At 37.3% G+C, this 24,145-nt stretch overlaps 1 protein-coding gene across 1 annotated transcript; it reads left to right on the top strand.

Annotated features, from left to right (window-relative positions):
- The first annotated feature begins 2,862 nt into the window (after nt 1–2,862).
- On the top strand, nt 2,863–20,953 carry LOC121415130 (programmed cell death protein 7-like). Its single transcript, XM_041608251.1, has 10 exons — nt 2,863–2,917; nt 4,502–5,528; nt 7,108–7,254; nt 7,890–7,979; nt 10,225–10,347; nt 13,005–13,143; nt 13,768–13,883; nt 15,393–15,513; nt 20,001–20,091; nt 20,687–20,953. Exons 2-10 carry the CDS (start codon nt 4,515–4,517, stop codon nt 20,817–20,819), a joined length of 1,974 nt encoding a protein of 657 aa, XP_041464185.1. The 5' UTR covers nt 2,863–2,917; nt 4,502–4,514; the 3' UTR covers nt 20,820–20,953.
- The last annotated feature ends 3,192 nt before the right edge of the window (nt 20,954–24,145 follow it).

The following is a 24,145-nucleotide window of genomic DNA, read 5'->3' as shown; positions in this document are numbered from 1 at the left end:
GGTTAAGCTTGAAAATGATGGCGGCCTATTCTCTTATCTCCCCTATTTATGTTCTTTGCTTCGCCAGCAGGGGACCACGTATACGGCCGGCGTTTCCGCCCGTGGACTGGCCTATCAGTATCACCTATATATTTCACTCTTTCACTTTCCTACTATTTCTTTGGTAAAGACCTATACGGAAGAATGGGCTTCTACTATGCGGGAAAATATCTCAACTGGTTGCCTGTCACGCCCCCCCCCCCTCTCACTGCTCATATTTGATCTCTTGGTGAGCCTTTTATCAATTTTGTTCGTCGTCAAGTCGTCAGGTCTGACAACTTTCCTTGATTTTGATTGGCTGAGAAGCGCTGTTACTATGGTAACTGGCGGATAAACCATGCCCAGGGTCCCGTAACACAAAGGTTAGCGATTGATCATACCATTGATTTTCACGATTGATTGTACATTGTAGTCAATGGAATCAATCGTAGAAAAATGTACGATCATTGCTAAGCTTTGTGTTACGGGCCCCAGGACTTTTGATTGTCATGATGATTGTCGGATAAAACCTCCGATTATAAGTCCCTTTCATGAAACGCTCCTCATGCAGGGTATAACAGTATAACACAAAGGTAAGTGATTAATCGTACCCCTGATTTTGACGATTGATTGTGCAATGTAGTCAATGCATGCAATCAATCTTTAAAAAAAAAGTTGTACAATGATCGTACGGGCCCCTGATTTCCTATACCTTTTTTAATACCAATTTCTCTCTTCTCTTATTTTTTTATAATAAAAAATATTATCCGCCTTATGCTATTTGTCTTGTTAATAAGGCTCGCGGGGTGGGCCGGGGGGGGGTGACTCCGCTTCCTTTTTTTTTAAAGAAAAGGAAATCCTTCTCACGTTATTCTTTTGGGGCCAACCCGGGGGCCAATAATTCTGAAGTTTTGTCATGGGGGAGCTATAGTGTCTGTTGCTTCCCCTTTCCTTTTGTTTGATATGAATAGCCCTTTCCATTTTAATTCCCCGTCATTATATTCATTACACATACTCTCGGCTCTGAGACTTGCTGTAAATGGGTGCACGATGGTATCACAGTGATAATGATAATATTGATAAAGAATGACGATTATACGGGATGATCGATGCTACTGCTTTTGATGATGATGATCGAAGATGATGATGATGATGATGATCGAAGATGATGATGACGATGATGATGATCGATGATGATGATGAATGATGAGGAGGAGGAGGATGATGATGAATGATGATGATAAGGAGGATGATGAATGATGATGAGTATCAGTGGCGTAACTACGGGGGGGGGGCATGGGGGGGCACGTGCCCCCCCCAATCGGCTGGCCAAAAAAAAGGGGAAAAGAGAAAAAGAGGGAGAAAGTGAGAGAAACGTATTGGGAAGGAAGAAATTATTGTTAATTATGTTATATTACATTATAATTATGATATGTAATATTACATGAAAATAAAAAATAAAACTGTATGAAACATAATTTGCTCAGGGCCTTTATCTTCATTGTTTTCGATGCTCGCATTGTCTGTTTAACGAGATATATAATCCTGTTGTACTAAAACCTCAAGTAAAACCTTTTCAAGTCAATATACACCAAATATGTTTCCTCGCACTTCGAATTATTATTGTTTTATGTAGTGACATATAAAACACTTCCCGTCCGCGCCACGTTCGCAATCGTGGATTAATGAGATATGTTTGCTCTTCATGAATTCCTAATATCAGTCCTTAAAATGTCCCTTTTTCTGATCTGAATATAAAAAAAATTAGCTTGCGCTCGCATCGTTTGATTAGGAAATGCTCATGGTCTACATGAATTCCTACAAACAAGCCTTAGAATGCCCCTCTTCAGGTGTGAATTTCCTAATTTTTCAGCTCGCGCTTCGCGCTCGCAATATTTGACTAGTGAGATGCGTATGATAATCATGACTACAAAAGTATGTCTCTATGTGTAATTCTAACTAAATCAGCATGCGCCTGTCACTCGCATTTGATGACTAAAATATGTGCACTCATAATGGATTCTTTAAAAAAATAGTCCTTAAAATATCCATGTTTGGGGTCAATTTATACAAAAATTTCAGCTCGCGCTTTGCGCACGCTTATTTTGGTTAGTGAAATATGTATGGTCTTCATGAATTCCTATAAAAAAACCTTAAAAGTGTACCTCTTCAGGTCTGAATTTCCAAACTTTTTAGCTCGCGCTTTGCGCTCGCAATAATTGATTATTGAGATGCGCATGCTAATCATGATTACAATTACTACAAGTGCTTTATGCGTTTGGATGCATATAATTCTAAAATAAAACAGCAAGCGCTTGGCACTAGCATTAGGTTACTATGGTGAGATATGTATACTCTTAATAGATTCCTAAAAATATAGCCCTTAAAATGTCCGTTTGGGGTCAATATATACAAAAATTTCAGCTCGCGCTTCGCGCTCGCATTGTTTGTTTAGCGAGACAGGTCATATCAAGATTTCAAAATTTGCTTATAATGTCCCTTTTTAGGTCTGAATATAAAAAATTTTCAGCTCGCGCTTCGCGCTCGCATTATGTCATCAGTGACATACATATTCGTTTAATGACACTGTCCTTAAAATGTCTCTGTTAGATCAGCAAACCTAGCAACTAAGTGCGCTACGCGCGCTCACTAGGTGACTCAAAAGTTTCTGGTGCCCCTCCCCCCCCCATGACGTGACTCACGGTATGTCACTGATTAGTGTTCCTGGATTAGAACCAACACTAATTGATGATTAGACGTGTGGACACATTACGTGTGGACACATTGGCGGTAATAGTCAAATATGACTAGTCGCCACTCAGCAACTAATCCCTCTACGTTCATTGGTGCGCTCATTGACGGTCGTACGCTCGGGGACGGGGCTTTTGGCGCCTGGCCTGTAAGCTTTATTTTCCCATTTTCTGCATCTTGTATTTGTTTATTCATACCTTGATGATTACCGTAAATCTTTTTAATCCGTTTTGATAGTTCTAGATAATCAATAAAATGAATTAAAACAATGTAATTGTGCATAAATGTTTGCAATTTAAATCAGAAAGTGTGAGGCTGTTCGATATTTATCACAGCCCCACACATTCAGATCTACGTACCCTATACCTGTACGGTATGAATTCATTGAAGGGGTCTCACCCACCGAGAAATCACTCATTCAGTCATGTCAGTAAACAAGGTTATGATCACTCACACGTATTGTGAGGTTAGTATGCTACACTAACCTCGCAATACATGTATGAACGTGTTTACGCAATGGATTTTAGACTTATTGAGGGTTGATGGTTAATAACGACGCTTCAATTCATAATAACATGATTCATGAACATGACGACGGATAAGTCATCATTGCATCCTCAAGACTAACGATTGACAGGAATAATCAGAGGTGCAGGGCCAATTTGGAAGATTCTCTCCAAAACCCACATTTGAGACTTGCTTTGCAAAAGAATAAAAGAAACAACACCAACAAAAGCGTAGTTTTCCAAGTTCCATCCAAAATTTTGTCTCCAGAGTCACTGAGGTCAGAATCCCATTTAATTATTCGTTTTGTGTGTGGATGACAACAAAACTCCTTATCAAAACAAAAGTAGACAGTGGATTTTTAAAGTAGGTGGGGAAGAGGGGCAATTGAAAAGGGGTATTGAAAATTGAAAAGGGGTAAATAAAAATAAGGACTACCAAGTGACCTAGGCTCGAAAACTTTATCACCAGCCCTTTCAGGCAAGTCACTCATTCAATGAACAAGGTTATGATATAACCTTGTTCTCAGTTACATCTCTATGTGTGACAAAATAAGGTTAACAATGTTTGGATTATTTTCTCGTTCTTTTGGACAAATGCTTGATTTTTTACACCGTCAGTTTCCATTACAGCTTTTCATTATATAACTTGGTTTTAAGTAAATTTGATTCTTTGAATTATCTTTTCTTTATTAAAAATAGAGTTTGAAAAATGAAAAATTTCTTGCCATATTACTTTCCACCAATAGAGGGCGTACACAAAAATATGCCCCAAATTCAAGTTTTTGAGCGCTCTGGTGAATACCCAAATTATTCTAACTTACTAATGAAAATTGGATTGCAACTATCCATGGAAATTAATATTTTTGGTCACAAAAGTGATATTTTAATGATTTTTTTTAAGTGTGTGCTCCATACAGCATTGGCATACCATAGTCCTAGCTGTAGATTCTCCACAGGCAGGATGGTAGCAGCGAACAAGTGAGGCAAGTAAAGAAAAAAAAATTCCCAGGGCATTACGAATAGATTAGGCCTACATGCCTAAATATTTCTTCAGTGGCCTACATGTGTGTTGTTATTCTTTACAGTTATAAACAGTAGTTTTTTTTTATATCAGATAAATATCAGAAATGAAATAGATCTTATTGTACTTGTTTTTTAATGATCATCTGAGAAATTAGGCATGGAACAGACTTGAAAATATCATTTTATTTTTTCTATGTTGGCAGGAAATCAAACACCATGAGCTCATCGTCATGGGGGATTCCCCCTCCACCTCCTGCAGAGAAACAAGATCATCTATATTTTCCACCCGGGCACCACTCATCCCACGGGGCACTTGCAAACAGTCATAAGGATGGATATGCCCCACCTGGTTATGCAAATCAACAGTCCATCTCTTCAGAGCAGAAGACACCACCCTTTCCACCATCTTCAAGTCAAGCAGCAGATACATTTACAAATCAGTACAGGAATCAGAACCTGCCATCAAATGCTTCCGGGAACAACTCCTTTCCACCTGCACCATTTGAAAACTCTAACACGATGGCTCATCCGAATCAACGAGTTGGTCAAGGTTTCCAGCCCCCATCTAGGCCTCCACACTTTCAATCTATGCCTCCTCGCCCACCACATGCTGGTCAGTTTTGGCCAAGTGGTCCCAGACTCAACTCCGCACCCCCTTTCCCCCCACCTTTTCCTGTTCCACCTCCGCATCGGCATGAGCATCATCCAAGGAGTGATGGCGGAGTTCAGCCGTCCACCAACATGGTGAGATACAGCCCTTCACTCCCTCCTCCTCAAATGTCCTCTCATCAGTCTCAGCATCGATGGCCAGCAGATGCAACCCCAGTAGGTCCAGTGCATGGACAGTGGAACCAAGGCCAAGGGCCAACGGAGGCCAGCTTTCAGGGTGACAGTGACAACGCTACCCAAAACAACTTCCCGTCACATTCCAAACAATCCCACGGCAGAAGACTCCAGCATGGAGGCTCCAACACGGCTCAGACCGGACTCCAGCCTTACCAGTCCTTTAGAAGCAAGCCATCAGAGAGGAGTAACCAGAACTCGTTTCCCGGGAAACCTGGGATAGTACCAGGACAGGGTGGACTGCATGCCACCGGGCAGGGTACTAAGACAGAGGGTGACCAGCAAGAAGTGAAGGAGAGTGAGGATCAAAAGTGGGTCAATGAGTGGTCAAAATCCCTCATAAAACGTGATGGTGTATCCAAAGAAGCAACCAAGCCAATGGTAAAGGTATGTGAGTTTCCAAACGACGTCTAGTTGGCAGAAAGGAATTAGAATTCAAACTTTGGTCTGGTCCTGTTGGTAGAAGAGTGTTAATTCTTTTCACATTCCACATAGCTTTTACATACCTTTATGTCAGCCACACAAGAATTGAAAATTACCATAAATGTGCGACCGACAATTCTTCTCCCAGCCAGACAACAAATTATTAATATTGAATTTAATTAATCAAATTGAAGATAAGTGAAAGTATTGATTAACATTCTAAAGATCATTTTATCACTTACTGAAGTCATTTCTATACCTTCTTGCACTGTTGGTTATCTCGGATGCAGTATGTTTCTCATTATCAATCAATCCATCTATCTTTCCTTATTTCACTCCTTCATTCGATAACTGATGGATCAATGGTACATGTATGCATATGGGAGGGAATATGATCTTATAAGATTTTGAGTCATGAGGTAAAGTATATTGTCGTAACCAGGCAAAAAAAATTATATTTTATATTTAGGGGCTGCTTTTCACAACCTAATGCCTAAATCTGCAACATTGGACAAGCTTCATCATTGGTGTGAATAGGGGTTTTCCTGGGGAGCGTTTCATCTACATTTTTGTCCGAAAAGTTGTTAGATCTGACATCTTTTCTTGATTTTGATTGGCTGAGAAACACTGTTACTATGTTAATTGTTGGATGAAACAGGACTTATCGGATTAAATGTCCGACATGTCCTTTCATTGGACGCTTCCCAGGGCCCCCTGCTCCCTTGTAATTTTTTTTTTCGGGTTCTAACTTTAGGTCATTACATAAATATGAAAATTGATCGGTCTTAACATTTAGAGGACAAGTCCACCCCAACAAAATCTTGATTTGAATAAAAAGAGAAAAATTCAACAAGCATTACACTGAAAATTTCATCAAATCGGATGTAAAATAAGAAAGTTATGGCATTTTAAAGTTTAGCTTTATTTCACAAAACAGTTATAGGCACATCTCGGTCGGTATGCAAATGAGGAACTGATGACATCAATATTTCATTTGTATTTTATTATATGAAATATTATTATCTTCTTGTCATTGTCATGTGAAATAAAGTTTCATTCCTCCCTGAACACGTGGAATTCCATTATTTTAACATTTTGTGCTTCAGGCAAGGAGGTCCTAATCGTCAAATCGTCAAATCGTCAAATTCGTAAAAAATGAAATATTGTATAATTCAAACAATAAAAATCAAAAGAAATAGTGAGTGAGTGACATCATCGACTCACATTTGGATGTAACTGGCTTGTTCATATAACTATTTTGTTGAAAATAAGTGAAACTTTGAAATGTCATTGCTTTACCCAAGTAGACTGCATTGAAATTGAATTTAATAGTATAAGTTAAAATTGTATTCATGTTTCTGTTAAACCACTATATATGTATACTGGCACAAACTAAAAAAAAAACATGTTGAGCATTTGTTTGAATCAGGATTTTGGTTCATCTTCTGAAAATATCAATTGTTTTTTAATTATGATACATGCTTTCTGATTATAAAGTGTTTTGTACCTAGGTCCATATCCATAATTCCCTCATTCTCTTTAGATATCTGAAGCAAGGATGCTCTTGACCAAATTCAAGCATATGCTGGAACAGCTGAGAAGGAAGAAAGAAGAGGCATCAGAAATCCTGATGAAGGAGAACGATGAAAGGAAATGGTTTCAGCTGTGCAAAGAAATGGATGTGCAAACGGTATGATTCATTTTATCGGGGATACTTGTTTCTTTCTTCATAGCATATACAGTGCAATAGATTCCTGCATTCAGTTGCTCATTTGGGAAATAAAACAAAATCTTCATGTTATATGGAAAATTACAAACATTTTCCTTTAAGATAGGGAATTAATAGATCTTATTTCTGCATGTGTTCAAGCTGTTATGAAAAGAAAAATGTGCTGGCTGATTTACGTTGTTTATTACCTGATGACATATGATATAAAGTCTCATCATCCCAATTACTTCTGCAAAACAGAAATTCAGCTTTTTTGTTCACCCTTATTGTATTTATAAAAGCAGCAGTGCCCTTGGTTTTAATGAATAAATAAAATATAATGAATAACATATGACTTATTATCTTACACTGCCCAACTTTGGCAAAAGGAAGCAAGTGACACATCAGTCAAATTTGAGTTATTGTCTCTGAAACACCCTTTGTATGTTGCACGTTCAGGCAAAATTCGAAGAAGAAATGATTGTTCTATGGAAAGATATTGAAGAAAATAAGCTGTTGAATTGCATTGATGCCTATGTAAATGACGAACCAACATTGCTCAGAGATTATCATTATCTTATTTTTTGATTTTTTTCATTTTGGATTTTCTCCTTTAGGAGCACTTGTCTAATCTACAAACAAGAATAAACAAGCCAGAGTTTATCAAGGGACTCAAACGCCAAATAGAAAGAAGAAGAAGAAAGAGGGTAAGCTCAAGAGCAATGCATCATCAAAAGGGGTAATATTAATGAATAAATTGACCCTGCTCGCAGCACCATTTTGAGAGGCACTTACTGAATTAATGTCTTTCCAACATGTCCGTCTGTCCAAGTTGCCATGTTGTACAGCATCTCCGTACAGCTTCTTGCCTATTGGTTGCTGCACGCGCTGACCTTCACTTATCGGGCACTTGACTCTCTGGACACTGACTCTTGGTCATCAGGGGTATATATTTGGGGGTATTGCGGGCACGTCATGTGTAATGTTCACTCATGCACGGAGGTGAAAGCAGGGCTATTAATCATCTATATCGCAGGTTAAGCCCAGGTGACATTGTTTAATGACCCTTTATGCAACAGTATTTTATGCACACTGGGTTTCCACAGTCGTTGAAAGTCCTGGAAAATCGTAGAAAAATTTGTGGTCATGGAAAGTCAGGGAATTTGGAAAATTTGTGAAAAGTCATGGAATTGCATTTACCTCTTGGCTGTGGCAGCTTTCCAGTTTGTCGTGTCTCGCAACTCTCATACTCTGTGATCATACTCTGCTTTTATAATTAGGGTTCATGATTTCCATTTTTCCCAGTTTTGTGACATCCCAAATTTTACATAACTCCCGTGACGTCATGGGAAGTCATGGAAAGCAGCAATTTGGTCATGGAAAAGTCATGGAAATCTGTTTTCAAATTTCTGTGGGAACTTTGACTGCTAGCAGGCGGTACAACGACAACATTCATCACATAGTTTGGGGAACCCTTTTATCCACCTACAGGACAAGTTTACCCTGACAAATAGTTTGTTAATTCATAAATCAAGAACTTGAAATTCTAATAACTATCTTTTGAACTTTATTGGATTTGCTTCGAGCCTTAACCAATACATGTATTTTTTATATTTTTGTTCCTGCTATCATTGTCTCGCCTGCATAGCATAGTGAGACTATAGGCGCGGCTTGGCTGCGGCGTCGTTAACATTGAAATCTTAACCAAGGTTAAGTTTTTGAAATGTCATCATAACTTAGAAAGTATATGGACCTAGTTCATGGAACTTGGACATAAGGGTAATCAAGTATTACTGAACATCCTGCCTGAGTTTTAGGTCACATGACCAAGGTCAAAAGTCATTTTAGGGTCAATTAACGTTGAACATGTTGGGGGAATCAATATTGAAATCTTAACCAACTTAACCAAGGTTAACTTGTGACATTAGGGTAACCATGTATCTCTGAATATCCTGTGTGTGTTTCAGGTCACATGACCGAAATCAAAGGTAATAGGGTCAACGAACTCTGATAATGTTGGGGGTATTTGTGGAATTGTCATCATAACTTTAAAAGTTCATAGATCTAGTTCATGGAAACCTGGGACATAAGAGTAACCATGTATCCCTAAATATCCTGTGTGTGTTTCAGGTCACATGACCACAATCAAAGGTTATTTAGGGTCAATGAACTTTGGCAGTGTTGGGGGTATTTGTTGAATCATACCGGTACTTTGAAGATATCTGAATTTCAAAAAGAAACTTACATATGTCTTGAAAGTTCGATCTGCTCTTTAAATGATACCTCAATCACAGAAAATGATTGAGAAATAGAAAAAAGAAGTTATGTTTATCCAAAATAATGTTTGAATTTCGTTAATTTAATGAAATGAAGACTTTTGTCATCCTACCTATCGGACATATTCAACATTCTGTTTTGTTTACGATCAGCTATGCACAGTTGATTGTTTACCGTGTGATAGCCGGAGGGAATATGAAAATACACTTCTTTAATGAAATTATGGAAATACAAGCATTCTTTCAAAGAGACAGAACTTTGTTATTTCTTGACCATTTTCTGTGATTGAGGTATCAAATAAAGATATTGAAATTTTTAGACATTTGATATTCTTTTTGAAATTCAGATACCCCAGAGATGTGACTTCTTTGTATCCTCTCTTTAAATTGTTTTTATTCACGTATGAGTGCACGTGAAATCATCTGAGTTTTACCTGGCAAAGGATGAGATTTGAAGTTTTTTTTATTTTTTTTTAATTGTGATAGTGATATCTGGAGTTTTAATAAATCATCAATAATTCCCTGTTTAGCTCAGTGGGTTTTTTTTCACATTTTATGAGTATATAATAATGATGATGATGATGATGATAATAATAATGATAATGATTATGATAATAAATAATAAATGTCACATATTTACTGAATGCCTTGAATATTATATTTTTCATTGATTTAGGATAGATATAGGAGACATCGTATGGAGGAATGGGAGATGAAAGAAGAGGCCCTCAGAGTACGGAATGAGAAAATCAATGCTTCTCTGGCTGCAGCTCTCCAGGCCAAACAAGAAAAAGAACAGGTATGATATCTAGAATCTTACTTATTTATGATAAAATAGTCAGTTCTTGTATAGCGCATAACACATTATAAATAACGTCTATGCGCTTCCAAAGGACTTGGATATTATTACCCCAGCTGTAGCTCAAGCAGCCTTTCCAGCACTTGGCATTTCAGGGAATAAATTCCTGCCAGGTACCTGGGTTGAGTGCAGCACAATGTGGATAAATTTCTTGCTGAAGGAAACTGCCATGGCTGAGATCTGAACCCACGACCCTGTTTGAAAGTCCGGAGAATAATCCACTGTACCACAATGCTCCACATATGATTTCCCTAAATCTTTTACTTCCATTAAGGGTATGAATTAAGCTTGTTGTTTGAAGAAAAATATTGCTTATGATGGAAAAAGAGGTATAACCTTTCTCTTCGTGTGCATAATCAACAATATCCATTATTTTTAGATGCAATAGATGTTATAATGATAATAATAATATTCCGCATTTATATAGCGCTTAATACATCTCTAAGCGCTTTACAGACATATTACCCCGTTATCAACTATAAATAAAGAAATACCTTGAAGTTGGTAACTAAGTGGGGGCGTCATGTTGAAGTCGTTACGACTGACCGGTTTTTCGATCAGAGGGACGTTGGTTCAAATCCTAGCAATGGCTGTTTTCTTTCAGCAAGAAATTTACCCACATTGTGCTGCACTCGACACAGGTGAGGTGAATGGGTACCTGGCAGGATTAATTCCTCGAATGCACCAAGTGCCTTTCGGCAGCTGGACGTATAGCCGGGATAACATATAGAGTGCCATTGATAATGAGCACCTTGTAAATGCTATATTATTTTTATTATTAACATATAGGTTAATAAATGTAGTATCATCCAAAGAGACAGCATTTAAAAGCAGTTTAATAGAATACTCAGTAATTTGTCTGTATCTGACGGTAGAAAAGTGAAGAGGAATGATAAGATGTCTTGCACTGTGGTAAGGTTATTGTTTTTATTTCTGTAAGATTAAAAATATATAGTTTTACAAATAAAAATGTGCAGATATACAAGCAAGATAACATTACGGCTGGTAGCCCATATTCAGCTGCAACTATAATTATTGCTGCTGTTCTTCCATGGGACCAGTGCAATGTACGACAATTAATATGACAAATCATAACATGAAATATAATCCATTGATAATGATTTAACAAATTACAGAACAAAACTAAAATAAAACAAAGTAAAACATATATGAAAAAAAAAGGAAAAAATATATATAAACAACATAAATAAGAGGTACAACTTAATAAAAACTATAGTGTGTAAAGTTCATGAAGGTGATTTCTAAGTTAGTTACAGTGGGAAGTTGACACAGATTAGTGGGTTATTTATTAAATTCTGAGGAAGGTAATTGATGAAGTTCCTTGTGATGTGCAGAAAATTGTGTATACTGTTTGGGTAGGAGAATTTACAAAGTAAAACTAGCATTATAGGTAGATACATCTAATCATTGATGTTGAATTAAGATTTGCAGCACAGAGTGGATCCATTACTTCATGCCTTCTTTTTTATTCTGTTAATTTATGATTATTTTGTTGTACTTTTAATTTAAAATTGAAGTTTATTGGGCCCTTATTCTGAACTTCAGTTTAACTTTGATGTTAATTTGATAGTGTACTTAGTTATAATAATAATAATAACGGTATATTTACCCAGGGAAGCCACTTCAGTTCTGAAAACTGTTCTCCCAGCGGGCTCTGCTATTATCACCCATTAAGCTAGGCTACCTATTCAGCTGCACACAGCATTTTGAGGAATTACTTCCTGGCGGTACCCATTTACCTCACCTGGGTCGAGTTAGGACTTGTTTATGCCATGTTACTAGCCGGTATATTTCATTTCATCTATTCTTGCGGTTTGTTTGTTGCAAAACCTTATTACTAGTATCTTAAGCTCTATTTTAGTTATCCCCCAACTTTTTATGTACATCTGTATTTGTTTTAAGCGAAGTTTGTTACTCATTTGTATTTCTTCCATGCCCCTAAAGGGGCTATTCAAGAAATAAAAGTCCCTAAATCACTCTATCACTGTAACTAGACTACAATCTAAGTCTGAGCTAAAATTATAGCATACTGTAATTGCCAAACATGCATTTTATGATTTTTGCGAGTTGGGATATTTCTGGTGTTTGAATAATGAAGACAAATGTTTATCTACTGCCAATTTTTCCACTCACCACATGGTCTGTTTTCATGTAGTTTATTAAGTGCCATTTCATCCATCAACATTTCGTCAAACAACCATTTTGTTGAGTAACCATTTGGTCCAATCATACACTTCATCTAATCACCATTTCGTCTATGATCAATTCGTCTCATAACCAGTTGGTCAAACATCCATTTCATTTTCATTCATTTTGCACAATAGACGCTGAGTCCAATTAGACCAAATGGTATATGGACTAAATGGCTATTGCATCAACTGGTTATTAGACGAAATGGTGAGTGGACAAATTAGCAATTTTTTGGTAGACCATGTGAATATTGGACGAACTGATAGTAGACAAGATGGCATTTGGAAAAATTGGCATTAGACGAATTGGAAATAAACCCCCACAGTTAACCACAACTATAGGCTGTTGTTTAAGTTACACTAGTTTTACATATTTTCCTCCTTCAGGAAGAGGTACTACAGAAAGAAGTAGATCAGGTCCTCTCTGAGGTTCGTAGGAAGAAACAGGATGCTAACAAGACCATGGAACTATTCCGAGCTCTTCGAAAGCTAAGGCACCTCAGGAAGGAATCTGCTGAGAAAAAAGGTAATTGTCCTTGGCTATTTCAACTTATTACTGTCAAGTCATTTCAAATATACATCCAGTCATAAAGGCATTGGTTGACACAGATTTTACTTATAAAAATATCTGAGCTATATTACCTTGTCTGTGATTCTCATATGATGAGCCCTAATAAACTTAAAACCTGAAATTCATTAGTGCCTCAAACTGTTATAATGTACAAGTGGCCAGGCATAATTTTTTTTTTTTTCGGGGGCTACTTTTCACAACTTTCTGCCTAAATCTGCAACATTGGATAAGCTTTAACATAGCAATGAATGGGGATCTTCTAAGGCTCTTTTTTCTATGGGGGGGGTTCAGGGCTCCCTTGAGCATTTTGGAGGCAAAATCACCCCGAGCCGCAAGGTAATTTTTTCCCTTCAGGTGACTGGAAGCACCATCCTAGCTTTGCATGTTACAGATATATCGCAAGAAATTTTGGACGGAGGGCTTTTTAGGGTTGACAAATACCTTGTATCCTCCAGAAAAGTTACACGTTGTAATAAATCCAGTTTTTAGGTACTAGATGATGTTGGTAATTTCGTTAATCAATCTTAAAGCATTATGATGATTTCTCGTCCTACTCTTATTCACATTTCACGTCTGTAGTTGGATACAAAGCACCGAGAGTGTTGGATGAGAGGTTCGAAAAGAAGATGTTATTGTTGGAGGAAATGATGAACAAACAAAAGCTCCTGTATGTCGAAGAAGAGAAAGCCCTCCAGGTAAGAGGAAGACTATGTTTTAGCGTTTTTATATAAACTGTTAAATACACAGACCAAGTGTTGGAAGATAGTTTGTATTATATGATATACCATTGTCTACAGACATTACTCCTGCTATTTGATAGACTCTTTTCATCCCCCCCCCCTTACCCACAGACAGAAATAATCTGGTAAGTAGCTTTAAAGCACATCTAACTGAAATTGATTCACATAGATACATTTTGTTTATTATGATAATATTAATGCTTATTCAGGGTAGCCACTTCAGTTGTAAATTGTTCTTCCAGCAGACCCTGCATCACATTATTATCTTGCTCTGTTCTCATACGTGAAGCACCAGGGGGGCCGTTTCATAAAGCTGTTTGTAAGTTAAGAGCGACTTTAAGAACAACTGGTGATCCTTTCTGGTGGTAGATTATTATTCCTAGCACTGTTCTCATACGTGAAGCACCAGGGGGGCCGTTTCATAAAGCTGTTTGTAAGTTAAGAGCGACTTTAAGAACAACTGGTGATCCTTTCTGGTGGTAGATTATTATCTTGCTCTGTTCTCATACGTGAAGCACCAGGGGGGCCGTTTCATAAAGCTGTTTGTAAGTTAAGAGCGACTTTAAGAACAACTGGTGATCCTTTCTGGTGGTAGATGGTAGGCTACATACATGTACACCAAAACGTTCATTGGTGAGGGTTTTGCGCGTAAGAAAGGATCACCAGTCGTTCTTAAAGTCGCTCTTAACTTACCAACAGCATTATGAAGCACCCACCTGAAAAGAAGGCAGAAGGTCCAATTTTGTGAAGTCTTTGGTATGACTCACTGGGGATTGAACCCTTGATCTCACTCCCGGGGTGGGTGCTCTACCACTGAGCCACAAATAATAAATATCAGTGATTGGATATTAAGAATTAGATGCATGAGGAACAGATAACTTGAAATATCCTTTCTCTTTACAGGAAGAGGTATAAATTGTCTGATGATTTTATTGAATACACAAGTAAAATTGTTCTCAATTTCATTAGAAAATTTGATTTTTATGGAATTTATTTTGCATGTACATGAGCAATGGAGGAGCTGCTACTTTGTTATGTCCCAAAAGCAAGAGTTTTAAAATCAAATGACTCTTCTAAACTGATGGATTTTGGCAAAATTTTCATCAGTATGCTTGTCTTGATTTCCTTTTATTAAAATCAACCTCATACCTGACTGAACTATCCCTTTTGATATCCAAACCACCATTCCTCCCACTGCTATTCTTACTCTTTGATATTAATATTTGATATTATTAATTTTTATAAGGCCACCATTATTATCAAGCCTAAATGCTCCCGATGGTGGTCTTCTGCATTCCTCTAAATTATCATTATGTTAAATGAATAATATATTCTGTGATTTATTTTCATTGCTTATATTACGACCACCATATTGTTGCTTTGTTATATTCTCTGATCAGTGATGTGAATGCAGAAATGAAATGAAATGAAAATGAAATCAACATCAAATGTGTTCTTCTTCAGGTGATGTTAGAGGAGGAGCATGAAGAAACGAGAGAGAAAGCAAGACAGAAGAAAGAACTGAAAGACAGGAAAAAGGCAGAAAAAGCATGGGAAGAACAGGAGGCGTTAATCTTTGGAAAAGGTGAGATGCATTTGAATTCAAATTCAGTAAGGTTTTATTATCTGTCTCGCCTGCTAGTATAGGCGCTTTTTTTGCGACAGCGGCATCGTGAACGTTAAAATCTTAACCAAGGTTAAGTTTGTGAAATGTCATCATAACATGAAAAGTATATGGACCTAGTTCATGAAACTTAGACATAAAGGTAATAGTGTATCACTGAAGATCCTACCTGAATTTCAGGTCATATGATTAAGGTCAAAAGTCACTGAGGGTCAACAAACTTTTGCCATGTTGGTTTTTTTTTAGGAATTGTCATAACTTTAAAAGTTTATGGATCTTGTTCATGAAACTTGGACATAAGAGCAATCAAGTATCCCTGAACATTATAACTTAGAAAGTTTTTGGATCTACACATATGTAGTTCATTAAACATAGACATAAGGGTTATCAAGTATATTTTGCACATTTCTTAGGTCACAATTATGGTCAAAGGTCATGTTGGGTCAATGGACATAGTATTTTATTATCATATGAGTGTTTTTGTGAATAATTATTCACTAGCTGTTTTCAACATCAGCACTGTTGCTATATTGAATTGCATCATGCAGATGAGACTGCCAGAGGCGTTCCACTTGTTTTTTACTATATGCACTGCTTTCTGACGGCAGCGATGGCATTGGCGATGGCGACGGCGATGATAGCATCATCAACATTGAAAGCTTAACCAGAGTTAAGTTTTTGAAATGTCATCATAACTTAAAAAGTATATGGACCTAGTTCATGAAATTTGGATGTACATGTATTGCTAAACATCCTGCCTTTTAATCAGGTCACATGACCAAGGTTGAAGGTCAATTGGGGTCAATAAACTTTAGACCATTTTTTGAGAAATCAACATCAAAATCTTATAAGGTCAAGTTTTTTTATTATTGTTATTATTATTATTATTTTATTTGGCATTCAAAAGACAAAGAATACAAACAGATCAAAGACAAGATCAATCAAACTTATACATGATAGAGAAAATAAGACCTGGATTAGAGTTGGAGAGGCTGCCTGGGTATGGAAAAGGCTAACTTAATAGCCATAACCCACAGGTCTTCCTCCCCAAACCTCCCAACCCCATCCAGGTCATAACAGTAATGGTGAAAATAAAAATAAGATGAAGATATTTAGAATCGGCAAAATACAATGGTCATTCATGTGACTTTGTCACCTCAAGTCAACCCCCACAATACCTCCCCAATCACATCATTATGTATCTACAAGCATTAGAATGATAAGCATCAAACATTAAAGCAATCGTAAATTTAAAATTGTAAATAATACTGCATCTACCATAAATAATGGGATATAGGACAATAAGAATTGATAAAACCATATAAGAGAGATCAAATGACATGATGTTGAGGCTGAAATAGGCCGGATTAAATTTAGTGTATAAATTATGAATAAACTTGCTCTTTAGTTGAAATTGGTCAATGGGGAAAATAATAAATTAAACATTATAGAAGGAAATATTATAAATCAGACATCTAATTATAAACACAAAGAATTTCACGACGAAGGAGGTTCAGAACTTTTGAGATGTTTCCAGATACAATTTCATCTTTGATATGTGAGGGCATACTTTCCCATATAATTGGAAATCTATGTATTGCAGTTTGGTGCAAACGTTCGGTTCTGGCTTTCATGTAGTGGAATAGGATTGTGTGTTCACTCTGGCGTGATCGGACCGTTATATTGTCATTGACTGCCTCACAATGTTATACAGGTTTTTGATTACAAATGACATCATTAAATACTTCCTTCTGGATTCGAGAGTAAACCAAGAAAGGGTCTGTAAGCGCTGTGGGTAAGACATTTCCTGTTGCCTTTGTTTCAAGATTACTCGCGTTGCCCTTCGCTGAACTCTTTCCAGGGCTTCAATATGTTTCCTAGTGAAAACGTACCATGACGGGACCCCGTATTCTAAGATTGGCAACACAAGTGATTTGTAGAGACAGAATAATGCCTGTTGTGACACGCCATTACCTAATCTCGATATAAGACCTAGCATTCTATTTGCCCTTTTAATAACATTATCCACCTGGTCATCCCAGGTCACACTAGAATTAAGGGTGACCCCGAGGTACTTGACAGAATGTACTTGTTCTATCATTGTTTCGTCAATTGTGTACTCTGTTTGCCCGACATTTTTCTTACGAGGTGCAATCCTGAGAACTTTAGTTTTTGCAGCATTAAGTTGCATTTTGTTTGATTCACACCAGTTAATTACACATGAAATGTCAGCTTGGAGTAATTGTTTATCGGACTCATTTCGTATTATTCGGTATAAGAGCGTGTCGTCCGCAAAGAGCACACATTGAGATTTTACTACATGAGTAATATCATTAACGAACAGATTGAATAATCTTGGCCCTAATACACTTCCCTGTGGTATTCCTGAAGTAACTTTTGACCAGCGTGATCGTGAGCCCCGGAACTGAACGGTTTGCTCTCTCCCACAAACAAAAGATTTAATCCATTTCCACGTATCGCCCTGGATATTGTAGTTTTTTGATAATTTATTTAGTAGAAGACCATGCGGCATTCGGTCAAACGCCTTGCTAAAATCAAAGAAAATGGCATCGATTAAAGGGGTGGGCAAGACATCCAGGGACGTTAACCAGTCATGGGTGATATTAAGTAATTGGGTAACACATGACCTTTTGGGAGTGAAACCGTGTTGTTTTGGAGAGAGCAAACCATATGAATCGACATGTGACACTATTGATCTGTCAATAAAAGTTTCCATCATCTTACAAACTATTGAAGTGAGTGCGACCGGACGATAATTATGATAATCAGAGGGATTACCAGACTTATGAACTGGAATTACAATGGACTGTTTCCATTGAATGGGAAGTTGACCTAGTGAAAGTGAAATTCTGAACATACGCTGTCATTACTTTGAAATTATATGGACCCAGTACATGAAACTTGAACATAAGGTTAATGGTGTATCACTGAACATGCTGCCTGAGTTTCAGGCCACATAACTATGGCCAAAGGTCATATAGGGTTAATGAACTTTGACCTTGTTTGGAGTTTTTGTCTCACCTGCGAAGCAGAGTGAGACTATAGGCGCCGCTTTTCCGACGGCGGCGGCGGCGTCAACATCAAATCTTAACCTGAGGTTAAGTTTTTGAAATGACATCATAACTTAGAAAGTATATGGACCTAGTTCATGAAACTTGGCCATAAGGTTAATCAAGTATTACTGAACATCCTATTAAAGTTTCATGTCACATGACCAAGGTCAAAGGTCATTTAGGGTCAATGAACTTAGACCATGTTGGAGGAATCAACATTGAAATCTTAACCTGAGGTTAAGTTTTTGAAATGTCATCATAACTTAGAAAATATATGGACCTAGTTCATGGAACTTGGACATAACGTTAATCAAGTATCACCAAACATCCTGCATGAGTTTTATGTCACATGACCAAGGTCAAAGGTCATTTAGGGTCAATGAACTTTGGCCGAATTGGGGATATCTGTTGAATTCCCATCATAACTTTGAAAGTTTATGGATCTGATTCATGAAACTTGGACATAATAGTAATCAAGCATCACTGAATATTTTGTGCAAGTTTCAGGTCTCATGATTAAGGTCAAAGGTCATTTAGGGTCAATGAACTTTGGCCAAATCGGGGGTATCTGTTGAATTACCATCATAACTTTGAATGTTTATTAGTCTAGTTCATTAAACTTGGACATATGAGTAATCAAATATCACTGAACATCCTGTGCGCGTTTCAGGTCACATGACCAGGGTCAAAGGTCAATGAACTTTGGCCGAAGTGGGTGTATCAGTTGAATTACCATCAAAACTTTGAAAGTTTATGGATCTGATTCATGAAACTTGTACATAAGAGTAATCAAGTATCACTGAACATCCTGTGCGAGGTTCAGGTCACATGATCAAGGTCAAAGGTCATGTAAGGTCAATGAACTTTGGCCATGTTGGGGTTTTTTGTTGAATAACCATCATATCTCTGTAAGTTTATTGGTCTAGTTCATAAAAAGTGGACATAAGAGTAACCATGTATCACTGAACACCTTGTGCGAGTTAGAGTAGTATTCAAAGTCAGCACTGCTGCTATATTGAACCGCGTGATGCAGGTGAGACGGCCAGAGGCATTCCACTTGTTGTTAAATTTCCATCATAACTTTGAAAGTACAGAATATATGGATCTAGTCATGAACCTTGGACATAAGAGTAATCAAGGTATCATTGAAAATCCTGCGCAAGTTTCAGTTCACATGAACAAGGTTGAAGGTCATGTAAGGTCAATTAACAGTATTTTATTATTATCATATAAATGGTGTTTCTTGTGAATGATTATTCAACAGTTGTTTTCAAAGTCAGCACTGCTGCTACATGTTTAATCTCATAATGCAGGCGAGACTGCCATGATAGGTGTTCCACTTGTTTCTTATATTTTATTCGTTTTGATTTTCAGCTGAAGAGGTAGAACTAGGACATCCTTTATTCATGTTCCGACAGTTTTATCAACAGGCAAATCATGATCTCCAGTCATTAATTAATATCAGGTTAGTATCTTAAAACTAGAAAGATCGTAAACATTGATTAATACTGCAAAGACTCTTTATCCAAAAAAATATTGAACTTGAATGTGTGTTGTAAATTAGAGGGAGAAAAATAGTGCAGATGCTTTCAAAAATAAGATCTATCATTCAAGCAATCCCTTTGGGATGCATAATATATTACAAATTAATTATTGTGTTAGGCTAGCATATGATTATTAGCCTTAATTGCAAAATCAGCGATACAATTTCTTCATGAAAAAAAATTTCTTTGAAATCTATCTGATGAAAGATCTTTCTGATGAGCTGCTCTGCTCATCTGTGACGTCATAAAATCAGAACTTTAAAGGTTCATGAATCTGTTACTCTTTGACAGGCTTTCATCAGATCTTCAATTTTTTTTGTATTTTTTCTGCTTATTGAGATCCAAGATATTGATAAAGAATATATTGTAATTATTTTCAGCTTGGAGCACCCCTTGTTTAATAAGTAGCAGTTAAGAAAGTTTAGTTTGTTTGATCTTTTTTTTCCTGTTGTACATTGCTTTTTGAACTCTACTAGTATCCTAATAGTGTTACCCTATCTCTCTCTCTCTCTGCAGACGCCAGTGGGATACGTTTATCGTTCCAGAGTCCGATCTAGCCGGATCAAGAATTCCAGTGTCATGGGTTATGCCCTCTGACCCTTCGAACCACATCTGGGAAACAGCGATCGTTGATTCCTCTGGGACATGACACTCAGAGACACTGTTGAAGGGCATGATCAGCCAACGTTCACGTCACATCTGAGGAAACAGCCATAGTTGATTTCTCCGGTCCATGACACTTGGGAGACATTGTCTAAGGCAATGTCTTGATCTGGCCCTTCAAATCACATCTGAGGAAACAGCCATAGTTGATTTTTCTCCGGTCCATGACACCTGGGAGACATTGTCTAAGGCAATGTCTTGATCTGGCCCTTCAAATCACATCTTGGGAAACAGCGATTGTTGATTCCTCTGGCACATGACAGTCAAGGACATTGTTGAAGGCCACGATCAGCCACCCATCAGGTCACATCTGGAAGCGGCGATTGTTGATACCTCTGACACATTGCACTCAGAGATATTGTCGTAGGACATGATCAGTCATCCAAGTCATATCTGGAAACAGCGATCGTCGATTCCTCTGACACATTGCACTTGGAGACATTCTCGAAGGAAATGATCAGCCATCCAAATCACATCTGAGAAACAGCAAGTGTTGATTCCTCTGGCACATCATACTTGGCAATAATGCCTCTGATCGATCAAATCACATATTGGAACCAATGATTGTTGATTCCACTGGTAAATGATAGACAAAGGATAGAGAAGAGACAATGTTGAAGGTTAAGGCCTTAGACCTTTCAGGCCACATCTAGACAATCGTGATTGTTGATTTTCTCTGGTATATGGCACTCAGAGAAAATGTCAAGGTCGAGGTCACCATCATGAGATTAATTGTAAAGGTAACATTTTTAATGATATTTTGAAGGCCATGTCAATTCGAATCAGTGATAGGGCAAAATGCCATTATGTGACCAGAGCTGCAAAGATTGTCTGTTACATTCTAGGTTTTGATGTCATCTCAGTAAATATAACAGCATTACATTCACCGAGGTAACATCTTACAGTACTTACAAGCTGCAGCTTTGCAATCAGGTAGTTTGCTTGATGTTTAGACTAGCTGTGTATTTCCATTATGACGTAGACATATTAGAGCTGCTAGCAAGCAGTATGAGTTTGAAGGCCTCTGTCAACATCATTCTTAACGAGCGTTGCATGTGACTTGAGGGCAACTATTTTTGCTACCCGCAGGTCGCCCTCATTGACAGTATCTCACACACAGTTGCAGAAAAGTTTTGAACATGCCCAAGTTTGTTGCGGATGATTCAGACTCTGAAGGTGAATCTAAATACATGTAGACTATGTTATGTAACAGATTTCACCTGACTTTTTGTTTCATATTAAAGTAAAATCCCACCTTACCTCTAAAGTAAGTATCTTTCCTCAGCGCTGTGGACTTGTGGTAAAATATAATCCTTGGAGAAAATATAACTCTGTTGGGGTAACGGAATGTTATATTCAACCTAAAAGCAGGCATTATCTTATACTATGCATTGAAATTATTTTTTCTAGTGATAACTGAAGAACTGGTCATGGGATGATTTTCAAACTTGAATCATGCATTGGAGGGATGATGATTAGATTTTGGGTCACAGGTTCAAAGGTCACAGATGTCATTGGTCTATAGATATGCTGTCCTTATAACTACTAAATAGTTCTTTGAGGATTCAACTAAAGAATTCATTCCATGTTCAAAAAAATTGAAAAGTAGGTTTGCCCTATTTCAAATGAATGCCTGATATTTGTTGGAAATGGATTTGAAATAAATATGTTAGTAGAAAACAAAAAATGCCTTGAGAGTCTGTCTGTGTACTTGAGTTGTACATGAATATGGTACAGCGGGGTGAGGTGTTAAGTCATTTCTCGAACATAAAAAAATATACCATCAGAAAAAACGACAAACGTAAATATTCCAACTGAATGAAAAAAAACTTGTCATGGACACAATACTATTTTTGTATGTCAATGCCCCCCAAATCAGCACCATATTGCGGTGTATGAATGTTAACGCCAAAAACAATCAGTGGGTATTCTTAATTTTGTTAAAGTTGATATCTGGCAAAGTTAGATATGACTGTCATGCAGTGCATGAATCCAGATGGAAATAAGTTGCAGTAAATTTCACTGCACAATCAAAATATTTCATATATGTTTCTTAATTCCTGTGTTTTCTTAGCTGATGCCAAAAAGCAGTGAGAACCAGTGAATTTGATCACGCAGAAAAAAAAGCATCTGATAAAACATAACAAAATACTCTATTTTCACAATAAAAAAGGCAAATTTGTTTTATTTTTTCTACAGTAGATGTCACTAAAAAGGGATGAGTCTTACTTTTATAAGATCATTTGATCAGACAAAATTAATTTTTAAAGTGGCTTTTGAGGTGTGTCGGAAAAGGGCTTTAAAAATCCATGGCTTATTAAGAAATTGAATTGTCACCTGTTTTAAATTCTGACCCTACTGAATAAAAATCAACCTTAAAAATAAGGGTGGGGATGAAAAAATTGACAGTATATGTGCAAGTTGAGATGAAGATAGAGATAAAGAAAGAACAGAGTGACAGATGTAGAGGGAAGGAGAAAGAAAGAGTGAGAGGGAGATTATTTTGAAAGAAAAATATGCTTGCTTATATAGCACTTTACACTTACTTTGTCAGAAGTCTCTAAGCGCTCTACAGTATATGCAGCATAATTACCCTGGCTTTAGCAGTGCAGCTGTTACGTGCGCTGCGTTTCAAGGAATAAATTCCTGCCAGGTACCCATTTACCTCACCTGGGTTGAGTGCAGCACATTGTGGATCAATGTCTTGCTGAAGGATATTACGCCATTGTTGGGATTCGAACCTACGACCCTCTGTTTCAAAGTCCGGAGACTAATCCACTGGGCCACAATGCTCCTATATGTGGATATTCAGGAAAAAAGAAGTGTCCACTCCTAATTATTTTCCTTTTTCATCAAACTGCTTGCTTATCATATTTTTTGCTTTGTTTATTTTAGGCCTATTTTCTACCCCCCCCCCCTAATTTTGACAATTATAAGTAAGCAAAATAGGTGCTTGTTGACATTGATTGCTGCTTTTTCTTATACTTGTACTTGTACCTACATCATGAAAATGAGTTTTACACTGCTGGCTATAGCTCGGCACCGTTGCATGTTATGGTTACTTTGCTTCCAATGGTAACTACCATGATAATGCTGATAAACAGCCAATCACAATCAAGGATTCCATGCAAGTTACCATTGGATGGCAAAGTTACCATAATAGTAACTTTTCTGCAGAGGTGCCCTGGTCAAAGTTTCATGTAAAGTTTAGTAAATTCTAGAGGTAAATTGCCAATTCGTCTACTGCCAACTCGTTCACTCACCGCATTGTCTACTTTCGTTTAGTCTAATGCCATTCCGTCCATCAACATT

Source organism: Lytechinus variegatus, chromosome 5 (genome assembly GCF_018143015.1).
Source record: "Lytechinus variegatus isolate NC3 chromosome 5, Lvar_3.0, whole genome shotgun sequence".
Taxonomy (NCBI): domain Eukaryota; kingdom Metazoa; phylum Echinodermata; class Echinoidea; order Temnopleuroida; family Toxopneustidae; genus Lytechinus; species Lytechinus variegatus.
This window is presented reverse-complemented; position numbering and strand designations above follow the sequence as displayed.

Coding starts and splice junctions, on each gene's coding strand:
- LOC121415130 (XM_041608251.1), top strand. CDS start 4,515: ATGAGCTCATCGTCATGGGGGATTCCCCCTCCACCTCCTGCAGAGAAA. Junction 10,348..13,004: donor CCAAACAAGAAAAAGAACAG/GTATGATATCTA, acceptor TTCCTCCTTCAG/GAAGAGGTACTACAGAAAGA. Junction 20,092..20,686: donor CAGTCATTAATTAATATCAG/GTTAGTATCTTA, acceptor CTCTCTCTGCAG/ACGCCAGTGGGATACGTTTA.